At 34.8% G+C, this 24,678-nt stretch overlaps 1 protein-coding gene across 2 annotated transcripts in view; it reads right to left on the reverse strand.

Annotated features, from left to right (window-relative positions):
• LOC148943532 (26S proteasome non-ATPase regulatory subunit 5-like) overlaps nucleotides 1-24,678 on the reverse strand; it is a 49,470-nt gene that overhangs the window by 13,915 nt on the left and 10,877 nt on the right. For both annotated transcript variants that reach the window (XM_089101006.1, XM_089101005.1), the window contains exons 2-5: nucleotides 20,556-20,700; nucleotides 15,424-15,672; nucleotides 7,971-8,223; nucleotides 6,721-6,909 (exon numbers count right to left, since the gene is read on the reverse strand). In XM_089101006.1, coding sequence (XP_088957132.1) covers nucleotides 6,721-6,909; nucleotides 7,971-8,223; nucleotides 15,424-15,672; nucleotides 20,556-20,700 — 836 coding nt within the window. The remainder of the gene's footprint in view (nucleotides 1-6,720; nucleotides 6,910-7,970; nucleotides 8,224-15,423; nucleotides 15,673-20,555; nucleotides 20,701-24,678) is intronic.

Consider the following 24,678-nt stretch of genomic DNA (forward strand, 5'->3'; position numbering starts at 1 on the left):
AATTTTCATCAATGTTTATGTTTAATGGTATTTAAAATCATTAATCAAGCCTGCGTTAGTGTAGAATTAGTATTGAGTGGTGCGTCTTTCCTGTATTTCATCCCCGACATTCATATAGAATGGATAATTATAGGCAGCTGTTTTAAGTGACGACATTGATCAGAGTTCATTCAGTCCCTAGGTATCCCCCACGACCCACTAGTGAGAGAGAACCTAAATTTGAAGCCAAAAAAATTAATCGGACCCGTCAAGAAGCCTAATAATTGACCTCTAAGGGCTACTTGATGTGTGCCGCTTCAAGAGCAGAACCACCTAGCAATTCAATTTGCTTATTTCAAGACAGGAGGTTCGAGGAAAAGTTTTAGTATAGATGTAGCAATGTTAAGCGTCGTTGAAGCCACAACTATATAAATATTGTTAACCTGTATAATTTTATAATATTTAGTGGCATGGTGGTATGCCTTAAGTATATATCGCTGTGGGAGGTTAATCTCGTGATTTTAAAATAGTTTTGATTTCAGTACATATAATAGTATTAGTGTTATTATTTAAATTTTCTTGCCGACACTGTCAAATTTAAACAAGCCGGACCAGCATAGGACAGGCCAAAATTATTGCTTTAGGATCTAGGTTGCCTGGTTCATTCAGAGCCTATCCCCATTTATATGGATCCGATCGATGGACTTTGTTCTAAGGAGTACAGTAAAGGTAACGGAAGGACTCGGAATTATTCGTTTGGTAAGGTACGGGTGTCACCACTTATCGGTGCAAAAATGGTGCTACACCACTTACTGGAGGGGATAGCCCATGATGGCACCAAATATTATAATGGGATGCCCGCGCTTACCACAACGGTTCTGTAAAAATAGGGTTTGTTAATACCGAATTGGCGATATACCCTGCCCCAGGGCACGATAACGTGATTGAACGGTCAGATGGCCAACCTCTAGAGCCCACGGTAAACCCACCTCGGGTCACCACTAAAAATCTTGAGCTGTCTCCTTGGAAGGTAAACGAACCCCCCTGTCAATTTAATAATGACGGTATTTAGTGCAACTCTTTTCCTACCCTGTCTTGGTTTCTAGAAAAAAATGTCTACACAGCTGTAGAAAATAGCCTACTTGTAATCTTCCAAAAAAAGTCACACACATATATCAACTCTGAAAAACACAGACTCCCCCAAACGGGGTCTCAATCTAGACTAACTAAATAATATTGGTTCTGTACAACAAACTTTGCATAGGGGTGGACCTTCGCTTGGCCCTGGCCAATCCTCTAAATCACCATCCAAAATCCATTCTACTGTTGCGTAATTTTGTCTTGCAATGGCCTAGACCTGGAAGACCAAGAAAAAATGCAACTTCAAAGCTTACTTATTGTAGAAGAATCTTGCTTAGCAACGGTAGTTCAGTTTATTGTTAAAATGGTCCTGTAGGTAAATATAATTACAGAAAAGAAAATAGGTCATTTATCTGAAAAGAAAAGAAACAAGGGGTGAAACCCCAACACATCTCCCCGTAAGATAAATGACCACCCATGCGCCACGCTGGTCCGCCCTTACAAACATAACACTGAATTTCAAATTTAAAAACATCCATTTGTCTTCTTTCTTCCACGAGTGCTTATACTTCCACCGTTTGGCTCGGGATATGTCGTTATCCACACGTCTCTGCCGTAGAACCACCATGGTCTCTATCATATGGCATCCGCATTAGGTTTTGAAAGTTGAAGTCCCCAAGATTCGCAGGACATGATCGTGCTGAGCACAATCAAAAAATTCAAATTTTCTCGCTCTCACGAATTTACATTTGAGAGGAGCAGAGAATCTGTTTCTGGCCCAGTTGACGATAGCAGGCATCATGAAAAATTGGTTGATCAACCCTCTAAGTTTCCGTCAGGGAAATAACGCCACATCTCAATTAGAATGTGAATTGGCTCTTGCCATACTTTGAAGTAATCCATGGCCAAAAATACACAGGTCTGTAAAAACGACAAGGGTACTGAGAAATCAGCTAAAAGTTTGAGCGAATCACTATTCAGTTCACTCTGGGTTCCCTCCCCTGGAATAATCAAATGAAGAACATGCGTTGATGCTAATTGAAGATGAAATTTGGATATATATCCCACTGAATACAATTTGCCGGAAATAATTGTCGTTTCCCATGAAGAATAACAACCATGAATAGGGTTACTGGACAAAGGTTTGGGTGAAGTATGAAGTGACTGGGAGCGAGTATCCCCCAAGGAATCCAGATCAGAGAGGCAAAATCTCGGTAAAGAGATCACAATTTGTCCGCCAGTTGTGCATTGAGGAAAAGGGCTATCTTTCGTGACTTCCCGCACGGGATCTTCCCAAAAAGATTTTTCCCCCTCATAAAGGATCAACATATCTTTTGAGTTGACAATACTAATCTCAGATTCCTTCCCAAGTTTTTTCATTCCGACTCGACAGTCAATGTCTCCCAGCTTTTTTCCAACCAGTTTTATGTCTTTCATCTCTTTTTCGTCATCATCTTGTTTTATTCCCAATGGGTCTTGGACCTCTTTCCCCCCCCCACCATTTATGTTAGCTATACACAGCCCATCCAATTTTTTATTTCTCGCCACTGCAGGCTGAATCCCCAAATTTTGTCCCTTTTTTGCACTTCTCTTTTCATCTCTACTTTTCTCAAATTTTCCAATCGCGCACATTAAATCATCATTAAATCTGAATTGGACTCTAGCGTCCACTATCTTTGACTGCATTTCTTTACTGTAGCTCCGCTTTGCATCTTTTTTCTCTCTTTTAGTCTTCTTTAATTTTGCCGCAGAAACAAATATTTCGTCATCAAATGGGAACTGAAACCGACATTTGGTTTTTTATATTGTACTAAATGCCTGTTTTAGGTTCCCACCATTTCAAACAGTTAGTGGTAACGAACTGTAAGTAAGGAGCGACCTGGCTCAATAGTAACCGAAACTCTAATAAACGGAATTTTGATACCAATGGATATACCAAATGAATTCAATTTGTATGCTGATTGCAAATATATAAGTTTCGTCAAGTTTGGTCATACCCATCAAAAGTTACGAGCCTGAGAATATTTGCCTTATTTTCAAAAAAGGGGAGAACACCCCCTAAAACTCACACATTCTTAATGAAAATCACACCATCAGATTCAGCGTATCAGAGAATCCTGCCGTATAGGTTTCAAGCTCCTATCTGCAAAAATGTGGAATTTTATATTTTTTTGCCAGAAGAAACATCACGTTTTTTTTGTTTTTTGTTTTCTTCCCACGGATGATCGTATCAACCAAGTGTCCTAGAATGTCACGAGAGGGCTCATTAGAACGGAAATTTAAAAGTTCTGGTGCCCTTATAAAGTGACCAAAAAATTGGAGGGCAACTAGCCTCCCGTCCACCCTCAAAGTCACCGGATAGAAATTTAGAGACAGCCATTTTGTTCAGCATAGTAAAAAAAAACTAATAACTATGTCTTTGGGGACGACTTAATCCCTAGAGTCCCAAGGGAAAGGCTGCAATTTATGAACTTTGCCCATTGTTTACATATATTATTGGTTATTGGGAAGTATACAGACGTTTTCAGGGGGATTTTTTCTGGTGGGGTGGGGGGTCGGAGAGAGGGGGTTAAGTGGGAGGATCTTTCCATGGCAGGAATTTTTCATAGGGGAAGAAAATTTTCCATGTAGGGGAAGTCGGATTTCCCAGCATTATTTAAAAAATGATCAAAAATTAAATAGTAAAACGAGTTTTTTCAACTGAAAGTAAGGAGCAACGAACAGAAATTATTTCGCATATGAGGGGGTTCGCCCACTCGTCAATACCTCACTTATTACGCTAAAGTTTTTTAGTACTGTCAAAAGAGCTCTTTATTCTAATTAAACGGCCTTTGTGATTCAGGGGTCATCCTTAAAGAATTGCAACAAAATTCGAACTCTAGCGTAAGGAGCGAGCGAGGTATTGACGAGGGGGGAACCCCTTCATATGTAATAATTTCTGTTCGTTTTAATGTTGCTCCTTACTTTTAGTTGAGAAAACTTGTCTTTTTGTTTAATATTCATAATAAATTATGTTTGTCCTGAATTACCCTATATAATCTAATTTAGACACCGGAGCAACACTTCGGTTTTGTCCAAGTTTGTTTTTTAATATTTTTTTTTGCCATACCACACCAAACGAACAAAAATAGTTTGCTATTGAAGTATAAATGAAACCAAAAACGAACAAAAATTAAATAAGCAATCATAGCAAATAAACAATCATGACGCAGAAGGTCTTAGACATTTACAGTTATGGAACTCTTATTTGTAGTGATTTTTATGTTCGTTTTAAGCTTGATTTTCATATTCAATGTAAGTTTTAATCGTTTTAAGATTTATTTATTCATTTATATATTAGTACTTATTGCATGTATGTTTGCTATGATTGTTTATTAAGTTTCTGTTCGTTTTGGGTTTCATTTATACTTCAATAGCAAAATATTTTTGTTCATTTTAAGCTTGATTTAGATATTCAATTGAAGCTTTACTCGCTTTAAGATTTATTTACTCATTTATAATAGTACCTGCTGTATGTTCTTTGTCATGATTGTTCATTTAATTTCTGTTCGTTTTGGGTTTCATTTATCCTTTAGTAGTAATTTCTGGTCGTCTTGAGTTTGAGATATTGTAGATTTCTATTTCATCTGATAAGTTTAATATTGCCTTTACTTTTCTTTAAGCCTTCTTTTTCGGAAAGTTTTTTTTTAATTAATCATGGAAAAAGGTGACTTCAGACTCGATTGACGAATATGGTAATAATTTTTTGTATCTCAACTCTAATTTTTTTGTTCTTCCTGATCCCTCTACCACAAAATAACCCCCCCCCCCCGCCAAAAAAAATCCATCTTAGCCCTCTTGATCCTTTCGCGCACCTTTCCCATTTCTTACCACAAAAGCACAATGTTACGCGTTTAAATGTAAGATGTAAAAAAAAAATAAAAAAATTCCTCCAGGTTCGAGATGAAAACGTAGCTAGGGGAAGGTAAGCGAGGAGAAAACGTAGCAAGGGGAAGGTCATAACTAATGAGCTAGAGGGGATCTTACAAAAGCTGTTAAAAAAAACTTCTAAACAATTTCTAAATAAGTTCTGCTACTCATTTTTTAATACACTAAACCAGTTAAAAATACGGTTTAACACGGTTAAACACGGTTAAACACTGTTATATTTTTAACGTTTAATACATATTTAAACATCGAACAAGCTTAAAATATTAACACATTTAAACGTTTACACGAACTAACAAAATTACATAAACGCGCAATATAGTCACTTTAAACAAAGCCCGAGGTATTATTACCCCGTACAACACCCCCCTCCACCCACTCTTTTTACTGTTTTCTACCGGAGAGGGCCAAACGTGCTTATTTATACCTTTGCCTTATTTGGAGGCACATAAAGAGATAACACATTTTTACTCTTTAGATTTTAATAATGATTCAGCTCCCCATACCCCACCATCAACAGTAGTCCCAAAACCATCTTCTTCTTGACCTTCTCCGGCCATAAAGGGCAACGCGTACTATAAACATTTGGAACGAAGTGCGGTATACTACTATATCTTCTTGGAATATTTTATCTTACTGTATCTTCTTAAACTAATAAGCAGAAAAAAATTAACAGATCCTAATAGGAGCATTTTCATACGTGTCCAAAAGTTCTGCAATCTATGTCTTTGATCATTTTTGCTCGTGGTTTCGGTGGAATTTTTTACTCAATTTTGAAATTTTGAGAGCCAGGCGGAGGAGCGGCATCACACATGACCCTACTAAACTTTAATAGATCTTTCTTAGGTATGGAAATTGGAGCTTACCCTTTGCTCCTTTCTTAGTAGTGTTACTAGAAAATTGGCCCGTTGCAAGAAAATAAACTTAGAAAACAAGACAAAACGACTTTATTATTTAGCTTGATTTGCAAACCAATGTATCAGTTTTCTGAAAAAATTTGCTCATGATATACATCAATTCCAGAATTTTGGGGATATGACAACTTTTCGAATATTTCTAAGTCGCGTACTGAAAAAACAAATCCAATAGGAAAAATAAGGCAAGTTCTAATTCAGTATATATAAGAGCTAATTTTAGAAAAACCTGGAAAGTTAGAGGCTAGGTCGTTAAAGCAGTAATTCAATAAACATAAAAATGCAATAGAAAACAGACATACAGCAAAAATTGAAAAAACACGATTTAGACGCAAGAACAAACAAAAAAAATTTACATTTAATTATTACCTTCAGGGATCCCATAAAACACAACAAAACACAATTGAAAACCGTACTTTATGTTAAAGATCTAGCTAAGATCTTTTAAAAGACCGTTGAATTATTGAATCAGTTTGAGTTGATTTCAAATGTGACTTCTTTTACATTTGAACACAAAAGTATTTATAGGCCTAAAGGCTAAAAATTTAAGAAAAACTCTTTCTAAGCAGCAAAAATAACAAAAAGAAAAAAAAACAATACATGGACACATATTTTTAGGGAGGAAATAAAATACTTATTCAAAATAACGAATAATTTGGATGGCAACTCTGCATAATGCAGGTCTCAAATGGTCATTTTTCCAACTGTGGAAAGCTGAATGACTTTTAATTCCTAGGCAGAAGCCTAGGAATAAGGTGATGAACTATTACCCGACCGTGACGCTTACTATTAATAGATATAATAAAGTCATGCTACTCACCAAGTTCAGAGAGGGCAACTTTTCCCTCTAATGTTTCGCCTATGAATCCAAAGGTTTCCATTGATATAGACAGATAATTAGCGTCACGACTGGTAATGGTGTCAAATAGAAAACTTGTAAAAGCAGGATATTTTTGAAGAACAGCTTTCGGTTCCAGGTGAGCAACAACTCCAAATAGCTTTGTAATACCTTGAAAAGGAAAAATACACATAGATTCTGTAACTAACAACGAACAATAAATGAATACCACCGATCAGCATCACATCCAACACAAATCAGGCAACACATATTCATTTCCAATTTATGCATAATTGAATTCACACCTTAGTTTCTTAATTCAATTGAGATTGCTGATTTGATACCTCATGGCTTAAAACTAGAGTAAAACACAATGATTATGCTAATGTCTAATGGACCATGGGGTCATACCTGGTTGTTAGTGAACTATATATAAACGTAAATAAATCAAAAATAGACCACTGGGGGAGTGCTGGAAAAGAAGATTTTTTGTTGGTATCTACGACGTCATGCAAAATTACACAAGCTTTTAAACGAATGCGAACAGCTAAAGCAAAGGGCTGGGAAAAAATGTCTGAGGTAATTAAGAAATAAAATGAAGCACAACAAGAGCTACAGCTAGAAGATATGCGGCAACAAGCATCACAACGAATCACATATTAAAAATAATGGATAAGAAATATGCGGTAGAAAATAAACGACGGGAATAATCACATCGAATCGTAAACAAAACCTACGGTTAAAAGAGAAGCAACAGAGAGACCGTAGCGACCTACGTCAACCTGCTTTTCGTTTGGTCCCACATGGATAGCCGAAAAGCGCAATTTTTGGCAACCTCTCATCCTTCATCTGTAAAACGTGGCCTAGCCATCTTAACCATTCTTTCATTATATCCCTTTCCATTAAATCTTTCTTTATGACGCCATCCCACCCCAGACGATGAAGACCTGCTTTCCGTTTAGCCCTAGACGGTTGGCCGAAAAGAACAATCTTCGGCAATCTGTCATCCTTCATCCGCGCAACGTGCCCTAGCCACCTCAACCTTTCTTTCATTATATCCCTAGAGAGCGGTATTACGAAAGTGTTACGAGAAAATAGTATGAAGAAGATTCAGTCTCAAAATTCTGCACCAGGCGAGTCCAAAGCGAAAATACTTGTATTAGGATCTATTTTTAAAGGAATTTCCCAAATAAGAGAGTAATCATGAAAATTAAATTATTTCTAATATTTACCACTCATTAAAAAGTTAGACGTTGGATTTTCATTCCTTGTCGCCACCGCTTGGTTCATTTGGTCCATAATTCCTTGACTGATTAGATAAAGCATAGTGTGCCTTTGCAAAGAAAAACTTCTTAATAATTCCAAAATATTCAGTTGAACTAAAAGGTCTTGTCCAGAGAGCTCAGCCAACAGTGGTTGGATCAGATTTGCACCCAAACATAAATTCAAACACTCTTCTGAGCAACAGGAAATTTCGACAAAAAGCTGAAAAAAATATTATATACACAAATTTTGACTAGAATCACAATAGAACGTCCTTAAAATTTAGAGCTTGAGGTAAGAAACCAGGAACTGATATTATCTCTCCAACTACGGCAACTGCCACTTTATGTCCCATATTTATGTTTCCTTTTTTCCTTATAAACATTGGACATCTTAAAGATTTTCGTACAACATTTTATCGCAAGGCCAAGGTGATGCAAGGCCACTATTTCTCGAAATATCGAAAATCAGGGACCTATTAGCATCAGCTTTTCTTAGACAGAAATTTCAAAACTGGAAAAGGTAACAAATATATCAAAACTCAGGAAATAAAAAAGACAACTGAGGTAGATACAGTACTATTTGTATTGGGTTTTCTTTTCCTTTTGGTATTCATGTTTTCTTTGGATTTTTTTTAAGACGTCCTCCGTCAGAGTTCTTTAAATACCGCCTTCCTCAGGAGCACGAGTGAAACCCAGTTACTGTTGAGGCCTTATCTTATAATTTGCATAATCCTATACAAATTCAAACTTAAAACGACAATAAATTACTATTAAAGAATAAATGAATCCCAAAACAAACATATATTAAAATAAAATATTCACATCAAACTTAGATAGATAACGACATGTTTAAAAATAAATTCGGTACTGGTTAAGAAAACGGTAAGTGCGCGACAATTGTATTGAAGATCAGATAGGATAATAACCGGGTAGTCTCCAATGTATAGTGATTGAATAAAGGTGTCTGTAGTATATTTAAACTTTAGTTTTTGGGGTTTAGGGGGAATAAAAGGTACCTAGGTTGGGTTAGGTTACGTATTTAATATATGCTATGCTTTACCTCCCTCCCCCCCGTAATGTGCAAATATATAGCCCAATTTTGTTCATAAACTATTATATTTTCATCCTATTTTGTTTTATTTCATTACTACTACTACTACTACTACTAACAACTCACCGCAGCACCAAGCTGCCTGAGGCCAACACAGCTACGCACACTCCTCCTCCACCCCAATCTATTCAAAGCCTCCCTTTTTACACCCGCCCACGAAGTTCCCATTTCCATTAAATCTTTGTTTATGACGTCCTCCCACCCCAGACGATGAAGACCTGCTTTCCGTTTAGCCCTAGACGGTTGGCCGAAAAGAACAATCTTCGGAAATCTGTCATCCTTCATCCGCACAACGTGGCCTATCCACCTAAACCTTTCTTTCATTATATCCCTAGAGACCGGTATTGAACCACATTTTTCGTATAGCATATTGTTTGAAATACGGTCAGTCAGCCGGGTACCCAGAACAATCCTTAAGCAATTTCTCTGGAAAACATCTAGCAAATCTTCATCCGCTTTTCGGAGCGTCCATGCTTCAGAGCCATATTTGACCACTGTCATCTTGGTTGCCCCATAGGCATCTTTCACTTCTAAGCAAAATTAACAATAAAAAAGTAGGGATACCTTGCTACGATACACTTAGTATGAACTAAGTACATTAGCATGACAAACTTAGTATGAAAAAGTGAAGAACAAAGACTGAAGAAGAAAGAAATGTTATATTAGAAGAACAACATCATCAAAATCCTCGACACCAACAAGGTGTGGCGTAAAACCCACACCTGCAGCTTCTAATATTCTAATCTTGGTTTGCAGACTTATCTTCCAATTCTTCCAAACTTTTTTTTAACTGTGACAAAACACCCTGAGCCTTGACTATTCTACTTTTAACATCTTCACTGCTCCCACCATCTTTACTAATAATACTAACAAGGTAAGTGAAGCTGTCCACCTGATCAATCTTTTCACTACCCAACGTCAGCTTTTCATCTTCACTTATTCCTAGCCTTAGTGACTTAGTCTTCTTAACATTAATTTTCAAACCTAATCTACCACCCTGAGCTCCCAAAAACTCTAAAATTTTATTCATTTTGCTCACATTTTACTCTAGGATTCTTAAATCATCAGCATAATCTAAGTCCAGGAGACTTTTTTCTCCCCATTTGAGTCCGTGGTCTCCCATTGCCTTTCCTGTGCTCCTTAAGACCAAGTCCATCAAAATAATCCATATAAAGGGGGATAAAACACAACCCTGCTTAACTCCTGATTTAATGCAAAACCAGCTGCTAACCTCATTTCCTAATTTAACCGACGCAGTATTATTCTCGTACATAGCACTAATCACTTTAATGTATTTGTTTGGTATACCATACAAGGATAAAGCCTTTACTAAAACTCTCCTATCAACTCAATCAAACGCTTGCTCATAATCTATAAAACTGAGGAACAAAGGTGTTTGAAATCCCAAGCACTTCTCAATTATTAGCCTAAGAGTGAAAATTTGGTCAACACATCCACCTTTTCTAAAACCGAACTGTTCTTCTCTTAAAACTTTGTCTACAGCATCTCTCAGTCTAAAAAGTATCATATTACTAAGTAATTTACTACCTACAGAGACCAAACTAATGCCTCGATAATTACCACACTCACTTTTATCTCCTTTCTTATAAAGTGGCTTAATTAAGGTTTTCCTAAAATCGTTAGGTATTTCCCCTTTTTCAAAAATAATATTCATAATCTTCAGTAACTTATTTCTAACCTCAGAGCCACCATGTTTAAGAAACTCATTTAACACCCTATCAGCACCCGGAGCCTTATTATTTTTTAATCCTTTTAGTACTGTCGCTAATTCCTCCTGACAAAACAAATCTTCCTTCACATCCAAGGTATCACAAGCTTTTTTCATTTTGCTCTATATCTTTTCCTGTAACTCTACCTTGGTTAAGCAAATTCTCAAAATGTTCGGCGACCTCTCTTTAGTTTTTTTCTTATCGTTAATTGCGGCCCCATTTCTATCTTTAACTGGGCCAAGTCCAGATTGACTACTACCTCTCAATTTGTTAACATTTCAGTACAATATTTCTTTTGTTTTCATATGATCTATCACTCAGATAATTCTTGTACAATTCTTTCTGCTTTCTATTAAACATAAAGCTTGTTCACTAATATTCTTAGCTGCAGTCCTAGCTTTTTTTCCTAATTCACCTTCCGGAACTTTACAAATTATTTTTCTAAAATTATTCCAACCATCTTCCACATTATCAAATTTTAAACTCTTAAGGTTAGTATTCAACTGTTCCTGTTCCTGTTTAGTATTTCAACTGTTCCTGGAAAAATTCTCTCAAATTCTCATCCTGGAGTCTACCAACATCATAACTTCCCGGGAGATAGTTACCCTTCCGATATTTCAGCTTTAAATTAACCCTTGACACTACTAGATGGTGATCTTTACTTTTAACATCAATAACGGCACTCCTATGTACCCTAATATCTTGTATTGATCCTGCAAGTTTTCGGTTTACTATAACATAATCAATAAGGTTTGCTTTTATTTCATTAGCATTAACGAAACTTCAGTTATCGCACGCTTACCGCTTTCTTAACCAGTACCATAAATTCTAAAAGGAGTAAAAATTAAACAAATGGTAAAGTCAAGTTTAAAACAAACTAAAGTTTGGCTACTGCCACCTATAACCCTAAACCTTCCAAAGCATCTTGCTTTATTTGGGCTTCACTGAAAACGTAATGTATTTTAAAAACTTTTTTTTATAATTATAGCTTTGAAACAAAAAAAAAACTATTAAATAAAATCTTGAATTGCTGAGATTCCAGGAATTAATATAATTATATTCTAAACATTCAGTTTATTTTCATTGGTTCTTTCCAGTAATCTTGACTATCATAGCGATTTCTTTTTCGTCTATGTTTAAAAAAATATAATTAACTTGAGTATTCATCTCAATTTTTACTCATTTCAGTATTTATTTATTCATCTCTATCAGTATGTGTTAATTTTATGTTTATTGCTATTATTTATTTTAATTTCAGTTCGTTTTGGGCTTCAGTTAATCTTTAATAGCAATGTCTGGTCGTTTTAGTTTGAATCATTATAGGAGTTTGTTTCTACTCGTACCAAGTTTTAATATAGCTCTTTACTTTTTTTCAAAAAATTCTTTGTCAGAAAGTTTTTTTAGTTGGTTCTAGATCAAAGTCAAGATTTGATCGAACTTTGATCTTACAATAATTTTATTACATACTAAACTTCTACGCAGAGCTCATCTTAGCGATCCCCAGATCTTGAGATCTGTTGGCCGGATCTCATGTTGGCCAGATCCAGATCTCATTGAATCTGTTGGCCAGAACAAAATTTGCTTTTGAATTAACAGCTTCTGCAACTTTAAATGTAACCAGTGCTACTACCACCCCAAGAAACAAGCCGTTCCAGCTAGGCAGTGTTTAAAAATTTTAAAATCTGTGAAAAATCAGTACAGAGTTCACAGACACAACCTGACAGAAGTTTTATCTTCCATTTTACACTTTTCTTTCATTGGCTAATTTTCAGCTTTTGCAAAATTTCTCATTGAAGGTTTTAATTTTTTTTTCTTTCAATCTAGCAGAGGCTAGAACGACGGATTTTAGTTACGTTTTACTATTTACCTTAAAAATACAATCTGTGAAATGACGTGATTTTTTACTATTTTTTCATGTATTTAGCTTTACCAATGTCTCTTTACCTTGGTTCTAGCTTATTATTTAGGCAAATGGAAAAGCAGAGAGTAGCAAAGAATCAAGTTTATAGCTAGGAACGGTTTGAGTGAACTTCACAATAACAATCTACAATTGCAGCTTTTGGTTTGATTTTTAGCATTACTTCTTTTAACTTTTTGCTTTTCAAGTAACTCTAGGAAAATTGTCTAGGGAGACCTCTGCAAATAAAATCTTCGGTACTCCCTAGAATCCACTTTCTATGCAATTTTGAAAATTAAAAATACCAAAAAATTCACACAGTTGTAGTTACTGAAGAATATTACTGAATTACAATGTTGATACAATAATTAGAAAGTAAGTGGTTGCATTCTCTTTTCAATAAACCATCAATGAAGCACATACAAAATTGTGATAATTCAATGAGAGCCCCTATTAACATGCCAAATTGATCAAACCCACTTTAGAGTGTGTTAATATGCTAATGTTAATCCACTCGATCGACATTCATCAATAAATCTCCTAAAAACACAGATTTGCATCCCAAAAGCTACAAAAGACTTTTTGGCCTTTGAATATTAAACAACTTCTTAGCAGACAATTTTAAAAACTTCACATTAAACAATGCTTAAATACATTCTCCGTATTCATAACATACTAAAGTACGCACCCGAGGAATTGAAAATCAATTATTTTGCAGTAGGCATCAAGACATGGCGAATTGTAGAAAAAGTCAAGATAGATAGTCCGAGTGAATGAGAGTCAAATCTGGGATAAGCACTTTTTAGGATTATATAGAAATGATCTTATTTCATTTGCTGATAGATAAGCCTATCTATCATCCATACATATGTCATTCCTAGGGCAGAACTAAGGTAAGATAGTCATAGAAATAAGGGATGAGATTGGATTGATTTTGGGTTGACACGTGACGGACAATTTCCACTGGACTTGTATGCAAAATTTGGGACGGTATTATAAAAACAAGTGATATATTTTCTTCGTCGATTATCTGTATTGTCTGTTTTATGTAGTAAGTTAATTTGACAACTCAGTTACTTATGTAGCCAGTCGATGTTTTTTTTTGTTTTGTTTTTTCCTTTTGCCCCAATGTATACATCGGTCTTTTTTATTGAAATCTAGGGCAAGAAAATTCTTTAAGACAAAAAAAAATCTCTAAGATAAATAAGCAAATGGAAAATATTGGACTATACCCCAAAACCTACAAATCATAAAACATTACCAACAAAGCAAAAAGAAAAAAGAAAAATCAAAAAGGAGGAGACAATTAGGAGCAATATTTCCACGCAAATATGTTAAATATCTTTTTTATGGAAAACTCAGTGGCTGCTTGGAATATAGTTTACTTTTCAGATTAAAAAAGAAACTAAGAAGAGTAAACATTTTCAATAATATACATTGGAAAACTGCTGTGCTAACCTACAGTCCAACATAGTCTCTCTTGAAATTGTGCCCCTTATCACAGACCAGCTTACTGATACCCTCTAAGCTTAACGTAAATACATTCTAAGACCAGCCTGGCTATACATGACATATGAAACTAAGAGAGGAAAGAGAATAATAAATGAAAAATAAAATCAAAAAAGTGAGAAAACGAGGATTTTGTCAACCAGTGGCAAAACATGAACACGAAGAACAACCAAATATTTCGACAAGGACCTCTGCCATGTCGTCCTCAGTGTTAAACAAAAGAGAAAAAAAAAGACTCCCGCCTCCACCTGAGCAAAAACATTGAGGCCTTACAAGGTTTAACTTAACGGAGAGGGTATCAAAGAGCTTCCGTATGGTTGCAAAGAATATCTCTATCTGAGAAAGTGATTTATACTTAGTTGTGTGTAGGTTGAGAGGATATTTTCAAATGCATGTAACAAAAAGTTTTTCCTTCCCTAATTCCATTTTTCATTTCAAAACATAAGTTACTTTCTGAACCGCCCTTGTATTTGTAATTTTTAATCTAAAGTCAACACTGACAACGGAACAATATATTTTAAAGCTAATGATATGTTCTGCAATAACACTAACAAAGTTTATCTTCAATATTTTCAATGATAACCTTGAAAAGGGCATTAGAGCTTTTAATTTGTGAGCAAAGGGGCCCTCCCCAAAGTTTCTACAACCATCTTTTTTATGTTATGAACGACAAAAAAAACAATATGTAATACATGGGACACGCTTATGTCTTCACCAAATCAGTGCTGTTGCATTTACCATGATCGAACTACTAACATATTACTTCTAGCGACAGAAAAACAAGAAATATAACTCAGTAGAGACTTAAAGCGTTGTTTCTTGTGACTTAATTTGCTTTTGCCTCAGCTGTTTCTTCTGAGTAGTAGGAAGTTTAGCAATGAATCCAGCAAATAACAAGTCATTTTCTTTTCTTACAAGCGAAAAAATAAACAAACCCCATTTCGTATGCATGTCATATTTTTATAGGTGGATTATAGATACTCTTTGGTGCTTTTGTATTCATGTCTGAAAACTAAGTCACAATCGCACATAAAACAAGAGAAGTTTGACATTCTACCCAAAAAGTAATAGCTATCATTTAATTACCCTAAAATATGGCTTTTGTTCCGAAGTTACGCCCTTTTCTATTAATTTCAATGAGAACCGGGAACAAGGAAAGAAAGCTAGACTTACCTCGTAGAGCCTAAGTCTAACCGCCTCACTTCTAGTGCTAACATTTTCCAAGTGATGACAAAAGCTAGGTTTAAAAAACAAATTCCTCCCGCCATCTGTTGCAACTAGCAAAAACAGGAGCCTCTGGGCTTCTTTTGCTACAGATAGTTCGTCGTCTCCAATTAGTGATCCGCATTTGTATATTAATTCTTCATTTTGGCACAAGTCAGTCATTACATTTGGTGATCCAGCCCGAAGAACAAGCTGCAGCTAAATAAAAACATTTTGTTTTAATTGCGTTGAAGTAAATAATAAATAATATTGTATTGCTTAAATATGGCTAATAAGCCTCTATTACAAATATGAGAATAGCATAGACTTCTCTTCAAGTCAGACTTCTTTTTGGACTTAGTTGATATTATACAGTTCAAGATAAAATATTGCGTCTAATTTATCTCTGAAACTTGAAATCACGGGAGACATGACAACCAAATGGTTCTGTACATAACATGATTTTTCAGGATCCAACGCGCAATTTCTTTATAGAATCACTCACCTTTGATTATAAATTGTTTCCTTGCGGGTGGTTTTGGTTGAGTGATGGATAGGGCGCCGGAGGCACTTTTGGTAGGGACGGCTTTTGTGAGGATTTAACTATCCTTCGTTGTACTCTCTCAAGAGGATCAAGAGCCTTGATGTACGAAGGCTGGATGGCACTAGAGCTATGCTCTAGAATTGGCTGGACTAAAGACCTAAACAAGCGCTTACAAATTGCCAAACCTGAAGTTTCTTCTAAGGACCCAAGCTACCTTGGTTCTCTGCATTAGGACACAAAATTTGGCGATATGGATTAACTACTTATAACTGCGCTGCGTCATTAATGTCATATACTATCTGGAGCTGACAGAAAGGCCTACTGGTCAAATAAGGCCAATGAGATGGGCGCCTCACAAAACAATAAAAGAAAGCTTTATCAGATTCTTGGAGAATGTAAGGGGAAGAAGAGGCAATCTATCACCCTCTTGAGTCAAAGCGAATGACGGGAAGCTGCTCATCATTAGGGAAGAACGTATCAAAAGGTTCAAACACTTCCAAGAATTGCTGAAACCGGGAGTTACTAATATCAGAAACAAATATTCCATATTCTTACCTAACCCAACAGAAAATCTTTTGAAAATGTTACATGAATCCGCCAACTAGAGTAGAAGCAGTCCAGGCAATCAAACTGCTTTAAAACCATGAAAGTCCTCGAGTAGATGGGGATTTTGCTGGGCTGCTGAAAGTTCTGGCTGAGCCAGCCGCATATGAGCTCCATGAACTTGTTACGGATGTATGGGACAATGAATATATTCCTGATGAGCGGACATCAATAAATGTCCCCAGACTGCTGACACAGGAACGCCAGGAATACCATAAGTCCTGCTATGAGCAGATAATCAATTTGATTTTCGCTCTTCCATCACGGGATTCCCAAGCATAAGTACCGACAGGGCTTACGTCTAAGCCAGAATAGAAGAAGATTAGTATTTCTGAAATTTAGAAGACTCAATTGCACTTTAGATACTCCTCCCTTTTCCTCAAAGAATGTCTGGAGGAAGAACTTGCAGGATTATATTTTAAATCAGCATGTCAGTGAATATAAATCTATACATACTGATCCTGGACATTCTTCTGGGCCCCATACACTTGTTCTGTACCATTAACACTTGTTCTAAAGTATTAGACACAAACCTGTAATAATCTTCCTAATTCAGCCCTCCTCCTGTTAAACCCGTTTAGACCTAGATCTGTGTTTCTCACCAAGAGTTATAAGAGGGTCCCCATCCCAAGCAGAATAAATATAATTGTATAATAATAATAATAATTTTATTATAAGCCAAAAAACAGGCCATACAGAACAGTATTCTTAATCACACTCCACAACAAGTTTGAAATATGAAACAAGTTTGAAATATCCAAAATCATAAATGACACTTTCTTGCAACGTTCATCATATTCTATCTTGTATCCCCAAACAAATAATACAGGCTTATCATAACCTGACCCTAGAGAGAAATTATTTAGTCACTCAAGTGAGAGTAAAAAAACAAAATGAACACTAGTGCAGAAGGGTAAACACGTTACTCTAACTTCTAAAAACAAAGTTACAACAAATAAAAAACAAATTCATTATAAGTGTTGACATGGCTTCCAATGGCAACAAGAGTCTCTTGACCTAACCTCAATCTTCATGAATAACCTAAATCATAACAATTACCTATATATCAAAGCTTTTAGACAACGGTGAGAGTCAAAAAGCTTTGCCAGGGAATGTTACCATTCAGCTTTTAACAAGCAGCTTTTAACAGAACAAAATTTTAACAGATGAAATGGCAGGAAATCCTTGTTAAACTTTCTTATAAAAGAAAATTTGAGTAAATTCACCATAGAGTTAAGTTTGTGATCATTAAATATTTTTTGTGTCCCAAGTCAGAGGTCTGGCTTCTTGTGTTTCTTACTCATACCCTATATTGATATTAAACTTGACATATTAAGGAGATAACAGATGAAAGACTTCTAGATGAATATTCTTGTGTTTTAGCATTAACCACAAGACTACAACTAGACTAATGGTAACTAAATTTCTAAGAATTTAAACATTTTCTAGCCATATTTATATTTTTAGACTGGGTGGAAAACTGGTAAAAATCTAGAAACCGGGGGTGAGGAAAAATATTCCTCCCTTCCAATTTGGACCACTAGCTTTAAGTAATTTACTTATGTATATGGCCTGTAATTTGTAAGAATTGAAACATTTTTTAGCCATATTTGACATTTTTAGACTGGGTGGCAAACTGCTAAAATCTAGAAACCAGGGGGGAGGAAAAATATTCCTCCCTTCCAATTGGGACCACTAGGTCCAAGTAATTTACTTATGTATATGACCTTCAACATTTAGCAAAGCCTACGGGATCTTTCACATGCCATTCCTCTTTATAACTTTTACCAAGCAGCTTTTAACAGAACAAAATTTTAACAGATGAAATGGCAGGAAATCCTTGTTAAACTTTCTTATAAGAGCAAATTTGACTAAATTCACCATGGAGTTAAGTTTGTGAACAGTAAATATTTTTTGTGTCCCAAGTCAGAGGTCTGGCTTCTTGTGTTTCTTACTCAAGCCCTATATTGATATTAAACTTGACATATTAAGGAGATAACAGATGAAAGACTTCTACATGAATATTCTTGTGTTTTAGCATTCACCACAAGACTACAACTAGAATAATGATAACTAAATTTGTAAGAATTTAAACATTTTCTAGCCATATTTATATTTTTAGACTGGGTGGAAAACTGGTAAAAATCTAGAAACCGGGGGTGAGGAAAAATATTCCTCCCTTCCAATTTGGACCACTAGCTTTAAGTAATTTACTTATGTATATGGCCTGTAATTTGTAAGAATTGAAACATTTTTTAGCCATATTTGACATTTTTAGACTGGGTGGCAAACTGCTAAAATCTAGAAACCAGGGGGGAGGAAAAATATTCCTCCCTTCCAATTGGGACCACTAGGTCCAAGTAATTTACTTATGTATATGACCTTCAACATTTAGCAAAGCCTACGGGATCTTTCACATGCCATTCTTCTTTATATCTTTCAGCTTATCTGTTAGTTATATAATGCAGGCTACAATAATGCATAATTGGTAATCAAGGTTTTAACTTCAGTTCCCTTTATAATCATATTTATAGTACTACTTTTATATCATTTTGCTTTTCCTTTTGGCTTAGGAATTTTGAAAATCTACAAACTGTATTAAAAGAGTATGAGCACGCCATTTTGGAATGGGAAGGGAGGGGGCGTCAAAAATTGTTCTTGGGGAGAAGAGCAGAAAAATGAAAAACATAAACAGGCGTGACTTTAAAGGTAATTATGTTTCAACAAGGCGCATTCAGAGCACCTTCTCATACTGAAAACTAGAGATTTAAGGAAAACTTTAAGAGCCTTGCATCTTAAAATTCTTGTAATTTGCTAGTTATAACAACCAAAAGTCCCTAAAAGTCATAAAATCTTTATGAAAATCACACCATCAGATTCAGTGTATCAGAGAACCTACTCTAGAGGTTTCAAGCGCCTATCTGAAAAAATATGGAATTTTATTTGAATGTGGAAAAATGTGGAGTTTATTTGTTTTTGCCAGGGGTGATCGTACCAGCCACTGGTCCTAGAATATTGTAAAAGAGATCATTCGAGCGGAAATTAAAAGTTCTAGTGCCCTTTTTAAGGGACAAAAAGAATGGAGGGCAACCAGGCCCCCTCCCACGCCCCTTATTTCTCGAAATCGTCCGATCAAAATTTCAAGGTAACCATTTTGTTCCGCATAGTCGAAAGGCCAAATAAATATGCCTTTGGAGATATCAGGACGCCCCACAGTCCCTGGAGAAAGGTCTTTAAGTTACAAAATTTGCCTATTGTTTGGGTATAGTATTTGTTATTGGGTAGTATGCATACATTTTTCGGGAGGGGGGCAGGGGAATTTTCAACTGGTGGGATTTTCCACAAGGAGGGAAGTTTCCAAGGGGTAATTTTTCAGGGGAAAGTTTACACTGGGGGAATTTGCCAGAATTCCTATGCGAAGTTCTTCTTATGTCTTGCTTTCTCATTGCCTACTCAATCCTGCTCATGGAGATGTTAAGGGTAATTGTCCAGGGTAAATTTTTACCAGGATTGAATTGTCAAATCCTTGGGGAGGAGGGATTTTTCTGTGGAAGAGTAGCCAGATTATCTGACATTATATCAAAAACGATCAGAAATTAAATAAAAAGTTTTTCAACTGAAAGTAAGAAGCAACATTAAAACTTAAAACAAAGAGAAATTATTCCATATATGAAAGGGGCTGTCCCCTCATCAACGCCTTGCTCTTTACGCTAAAGATTGTCTCTTTGTCACAACTCTACTTTCCAAAGTAATACAAACTTTAGCGTAAAGAGCGGGGCGTTGATGAGGGGACAGCCCTTTCATATATGGAATAATTTCTGTTCGTTTTAAGTTTTATAAAAAATAATAAATAATAATTATATAATAATTATATATAAATAAAAAAAATATATATTAATAATAATTATAATAAATAAAAAAAATCATAAGTTTTTAACAATACAACATAGCCTACTTGTTCCAGTATAACCTCTCTTGGAAGAGGCTCAGAGTGATTCAAACATTCCAAATAATTATCTTTATATTGAAGATATACTTGGTCAGGACACAAATTCTTACATATTTTTCGGATAACCTCACATGTTAACTGAATTTGCTTCCTAAAAAGAAAAGAAAAAAAAATTACTTCAAGAAGAAACAGCCTTTGTCATGTTTAAAGCCTTGGACTAATATGATTTTTTAAAGATGCACGCATAGCAACAAACGTCATTTGGGGGCTATTCTGTAATGCCCCCAAACGTAGACAAATCTTACTTTAGCATATTTTGTTATATACATTCAGTCATATATGAATATATATATGAATATATACATAAATATATATATATATATATATATATATATATATATATATATATATATATATATATATATATATATATATATATATATATATATATATATATTTATGTATATATTCATATATATATTTATGTATATATTCATATATATATTCATATATATATATATATATATATATATATATATATATATATATATATATATATATATATATATATATATATATATTATATTTATGTATATATTCATATATATATTATATATATATATATATATATATATATATATATATATATATATATATATATATATATATATATATATATATATATATATATATATATATATATATATATATATATATATAAATATATATATATATATATATATATATATATATATATATATATATATATATATATATATATATATATATATATATATATATATATATATATATATATATATATATATATATATATATATATATATATATATATACATATATATATATATATATATATATATATATATATATATATATATATATATATATATGTATTAACATACAAGATTAACAAATTACAGCACTCGTCACAATAATAAAGAAAAAATAAAAATAAAATAAAACTACTCTCTTCTTTTTGCAAAATACTCATCAAGATATCTTCCCACTAGACAAATAAATTGTGACGACGTACTTTTGAAGGCATCGGGAAGCAGTATTCCATCATTCCCAAAATGCATATATATATATATATATATATATATATATATATATATATATATATATATATATATATATATATATATATATATATATATATATATATATATATATATATATATATATATATATATAGAATGATACTTCAAATATACTTCAGGAAGTTCACAAAAGCAAAAGCATGCGCACTGTAAAAAATTTCAGATTGGATCATTGCCTCAATCTGTGAGACTAAGACATTATTCCTGTATTCTGTGATTTTATCTATATTGCAGAAATTTAGAGTGTCCATTAAATTGTGATTAACCTCAGTATGTTAAAATGATTACTGCGTTTTTGAGATTTTTCTTTCTAACTCCCCCCAGGGAACCGAATTATTTGCCAATCATCATACAAGCATTGCCATATTACTGTTTAGGCCACAGTTTTTTGGCAGAATTGAGAAGTATTTCTCAGGTAGTTTAGAAGTAAAAACACCAAAGATGCTTAGATCGCCTTCCCAGACCTCAAATTCTGAGAAGCAAGATAGTATCCATAAAAATCAAACACCCAAAAAGAAAAAAAAAACCTGCAATGAATACAAATATCCAGATACTATCATAGCCAACTCATACCAAGAAAAGATCAAGATGTTCACCAATGAACATCTAACCAAACAACAGATGTTCTGTAATACAACAGACCCTCCACAATTATTTGCTGTATTGGACTTGACGTGGATCTTTAAAATGAGGAAATGGTTGACAGCAAGATCACGGATACGTGTTTATTTTTCCCAGGGGTGATCGTATCGACCCAGTGGTCCTAGAATATCGTAAAAGAGCTCATTCAAACGAAACTTAAAAGTTCTAGTGCCCTAGGAAATTAAAAGAACTAAAGTTCTTTAAACTAAAGTTGTACATAACCGTAACAGAAGTAAGAAACTGCTTAGAACTAAAGTTCTAGGAAATTAAAAGTTCAAGCGACCAAAAAATTGGAGGGCAACCAGGCCTCCTCCCACGCCCCTTTTTTCTCAAAATCGTCTGATCAAGATTTTGAGTCGAAAGGCCAAATGGATATGCCTCTGGAGGTATCAGGACCCCCCACTCTTTTAGTTAAAAAATTTGCCAATATCAGCAATAACGAGATAACAGTTGCTTTATATTTGCGTTGCTAAAAAGTTTGGTACAAACAATACAAGCCAAAACTGTTTCAGCGTACTACTTGTTTGATACACAGTCACACCAAAATAACTGCAAGTAGATGATTCCCGCATGCCCATTTTCTTCTTTTTCTTCTAAATAACAACACTTGGAGTCTCCTTTCGATTTCATACAAAATTTTTTGCTATTGGCTTCCAATCTTCTTCTTCCACCTTCCAATTACTGCTACTGTCCAAACTGATGCAGGTTTCAGAGTCAGGGAAAACATGCTAAACTATATTATTGCACCTTAATAAACGAATAACATCCTAAAATAACGTTCTTTCTTCATTTCCTGGCAGCTTGATAGCTCACCCGTGTCTGGCTTTATTTTTAGCCTTGAGGAAATATTTCTTGCTCTGTTTGCTGACTTTGCAATAGTATTTCAGCTATAGATGAGGTGTTGTAAAGTCTCATGAACTGAAGAACAAAATATACAATTTGGATCCCTCTTTTTTTCAACTGTATTCTTCTTTCCTTGGTATCAATGAACCACTTTGAATTCTGAAATATAGGCCGTTTTCATCTCATGATGAGAAAATGAGTACCAACTGTAATGGATTCTTGTTAGGATTTCTTCTCCAAATTGTGTCATGTAGAGTTTTTTAATTTAGTTTTGGGTCTATGTAGAAGTCTGCTGTTTAATTTGCAAGTAAATTGACCATCTTGTTGTGCTGAATTCCTTAATGACTTGGCATGTGACGGAATTAAAGCTGGATGTTCCTTTATGTATTTTCTATGACAGAATCTCTGACTGACTTATAGACCTGACTAATGAGCTGTAGGGCAGACTTGGAGTCTGTGAGCAAGATTACCTTCTTAGAGTCAGGGGGCTTTTTATTCATAACATCAGAAGCTTCAACAATAGTCTTTAGCTCTGCTGTAAGGATGGATGTGCCATTTGGAAGCCTAGTGGATATATGTAAGGAATATCCAGGAACAACCAAAGCTGCAGCTGCCTTGCTTCCTTTCAGTGAACCATCCGTTAATATTTGCAGGATATTAATGAAGCAGGTTGTCATTTTTTGCTTGAAGATAGCTTGCACTTGACCAGGAAGATAATTTGACTTTATGTCTGGGATAAGCTCCGAGCAAGTTTCAACTGGTTCAAACTTCCATTTGGGGGCTCCTGAAATTGGTAGAACCAAATGACCTCATCTTTCCATGTCTAAACCAAATCTTTAAAGAGCACCTGTGGTGCAATTGGGGCACCTTCTTTTTCCACAGGACTAGAGGCAAAGGTTATCTCAAAAACTGGATGAATATAGACAACTGCTTGGCTCTTTGTGAAATATTTAACAATGAACATATTTCTTCTGTCTTGTATTGTAGGCATTCCATAGCCTCCTGAAACCTAATGTCCAATCCATTGTACATCACATTATGAATTTATCTTAGGGTTAGCCTAGCAGTGAAAGGTTAGCCTAGTCCACCTGTCACTGTCGATCTGAATAATTTAATTTTCGTGTTTAATGACGAAGAGGATGAAATTCCACTTTCAATGTTCAGGATCAATGCTCGTGCCCAGATCGAAAAAGTAGACCCGGAAAATCAAGTCGCCCTTTGTATAAATGGAAGTCGTTAGAACAGTTTACTGGTGCTAATTTTCATTCTGAACCAATTGACAAAGATCAAGGACCATCAAACCAAAGCGACTGGAAGCCTCGCAGATATTTCCTGACATACTTCTCAGGCCATTTCTTTGAACAGATGGCGTTTGCGATGAATTATTACTACCAGAAAACGTAAGACAAACTACTTGCGGTGACGAACTCGGAACTGAAGACATTTTTCAGTGTAACCATTCTGATTGGTATTCTGAAATACCCAACTATCAGAATGTTCTGGAGCAAAAGATTCAAAGTCCC

Source organism: Artemia sp. Qi Xiang Cuo, chromosome 15 (assembly GCF_049724085.1).
Source record: "Artemia sp. Qi Xiang Cuo chromosome 15, ASM4972408v1, whole genome shotgun sequence".
Taxonomy (NCBI): domain Eukaryota; kingdom Metazoa; phylum Arthropoda; class Branchiopoda; order Anostraca; family Artemiidae; genus Artemia; species Artemia sp. Qi Xiang Cuo.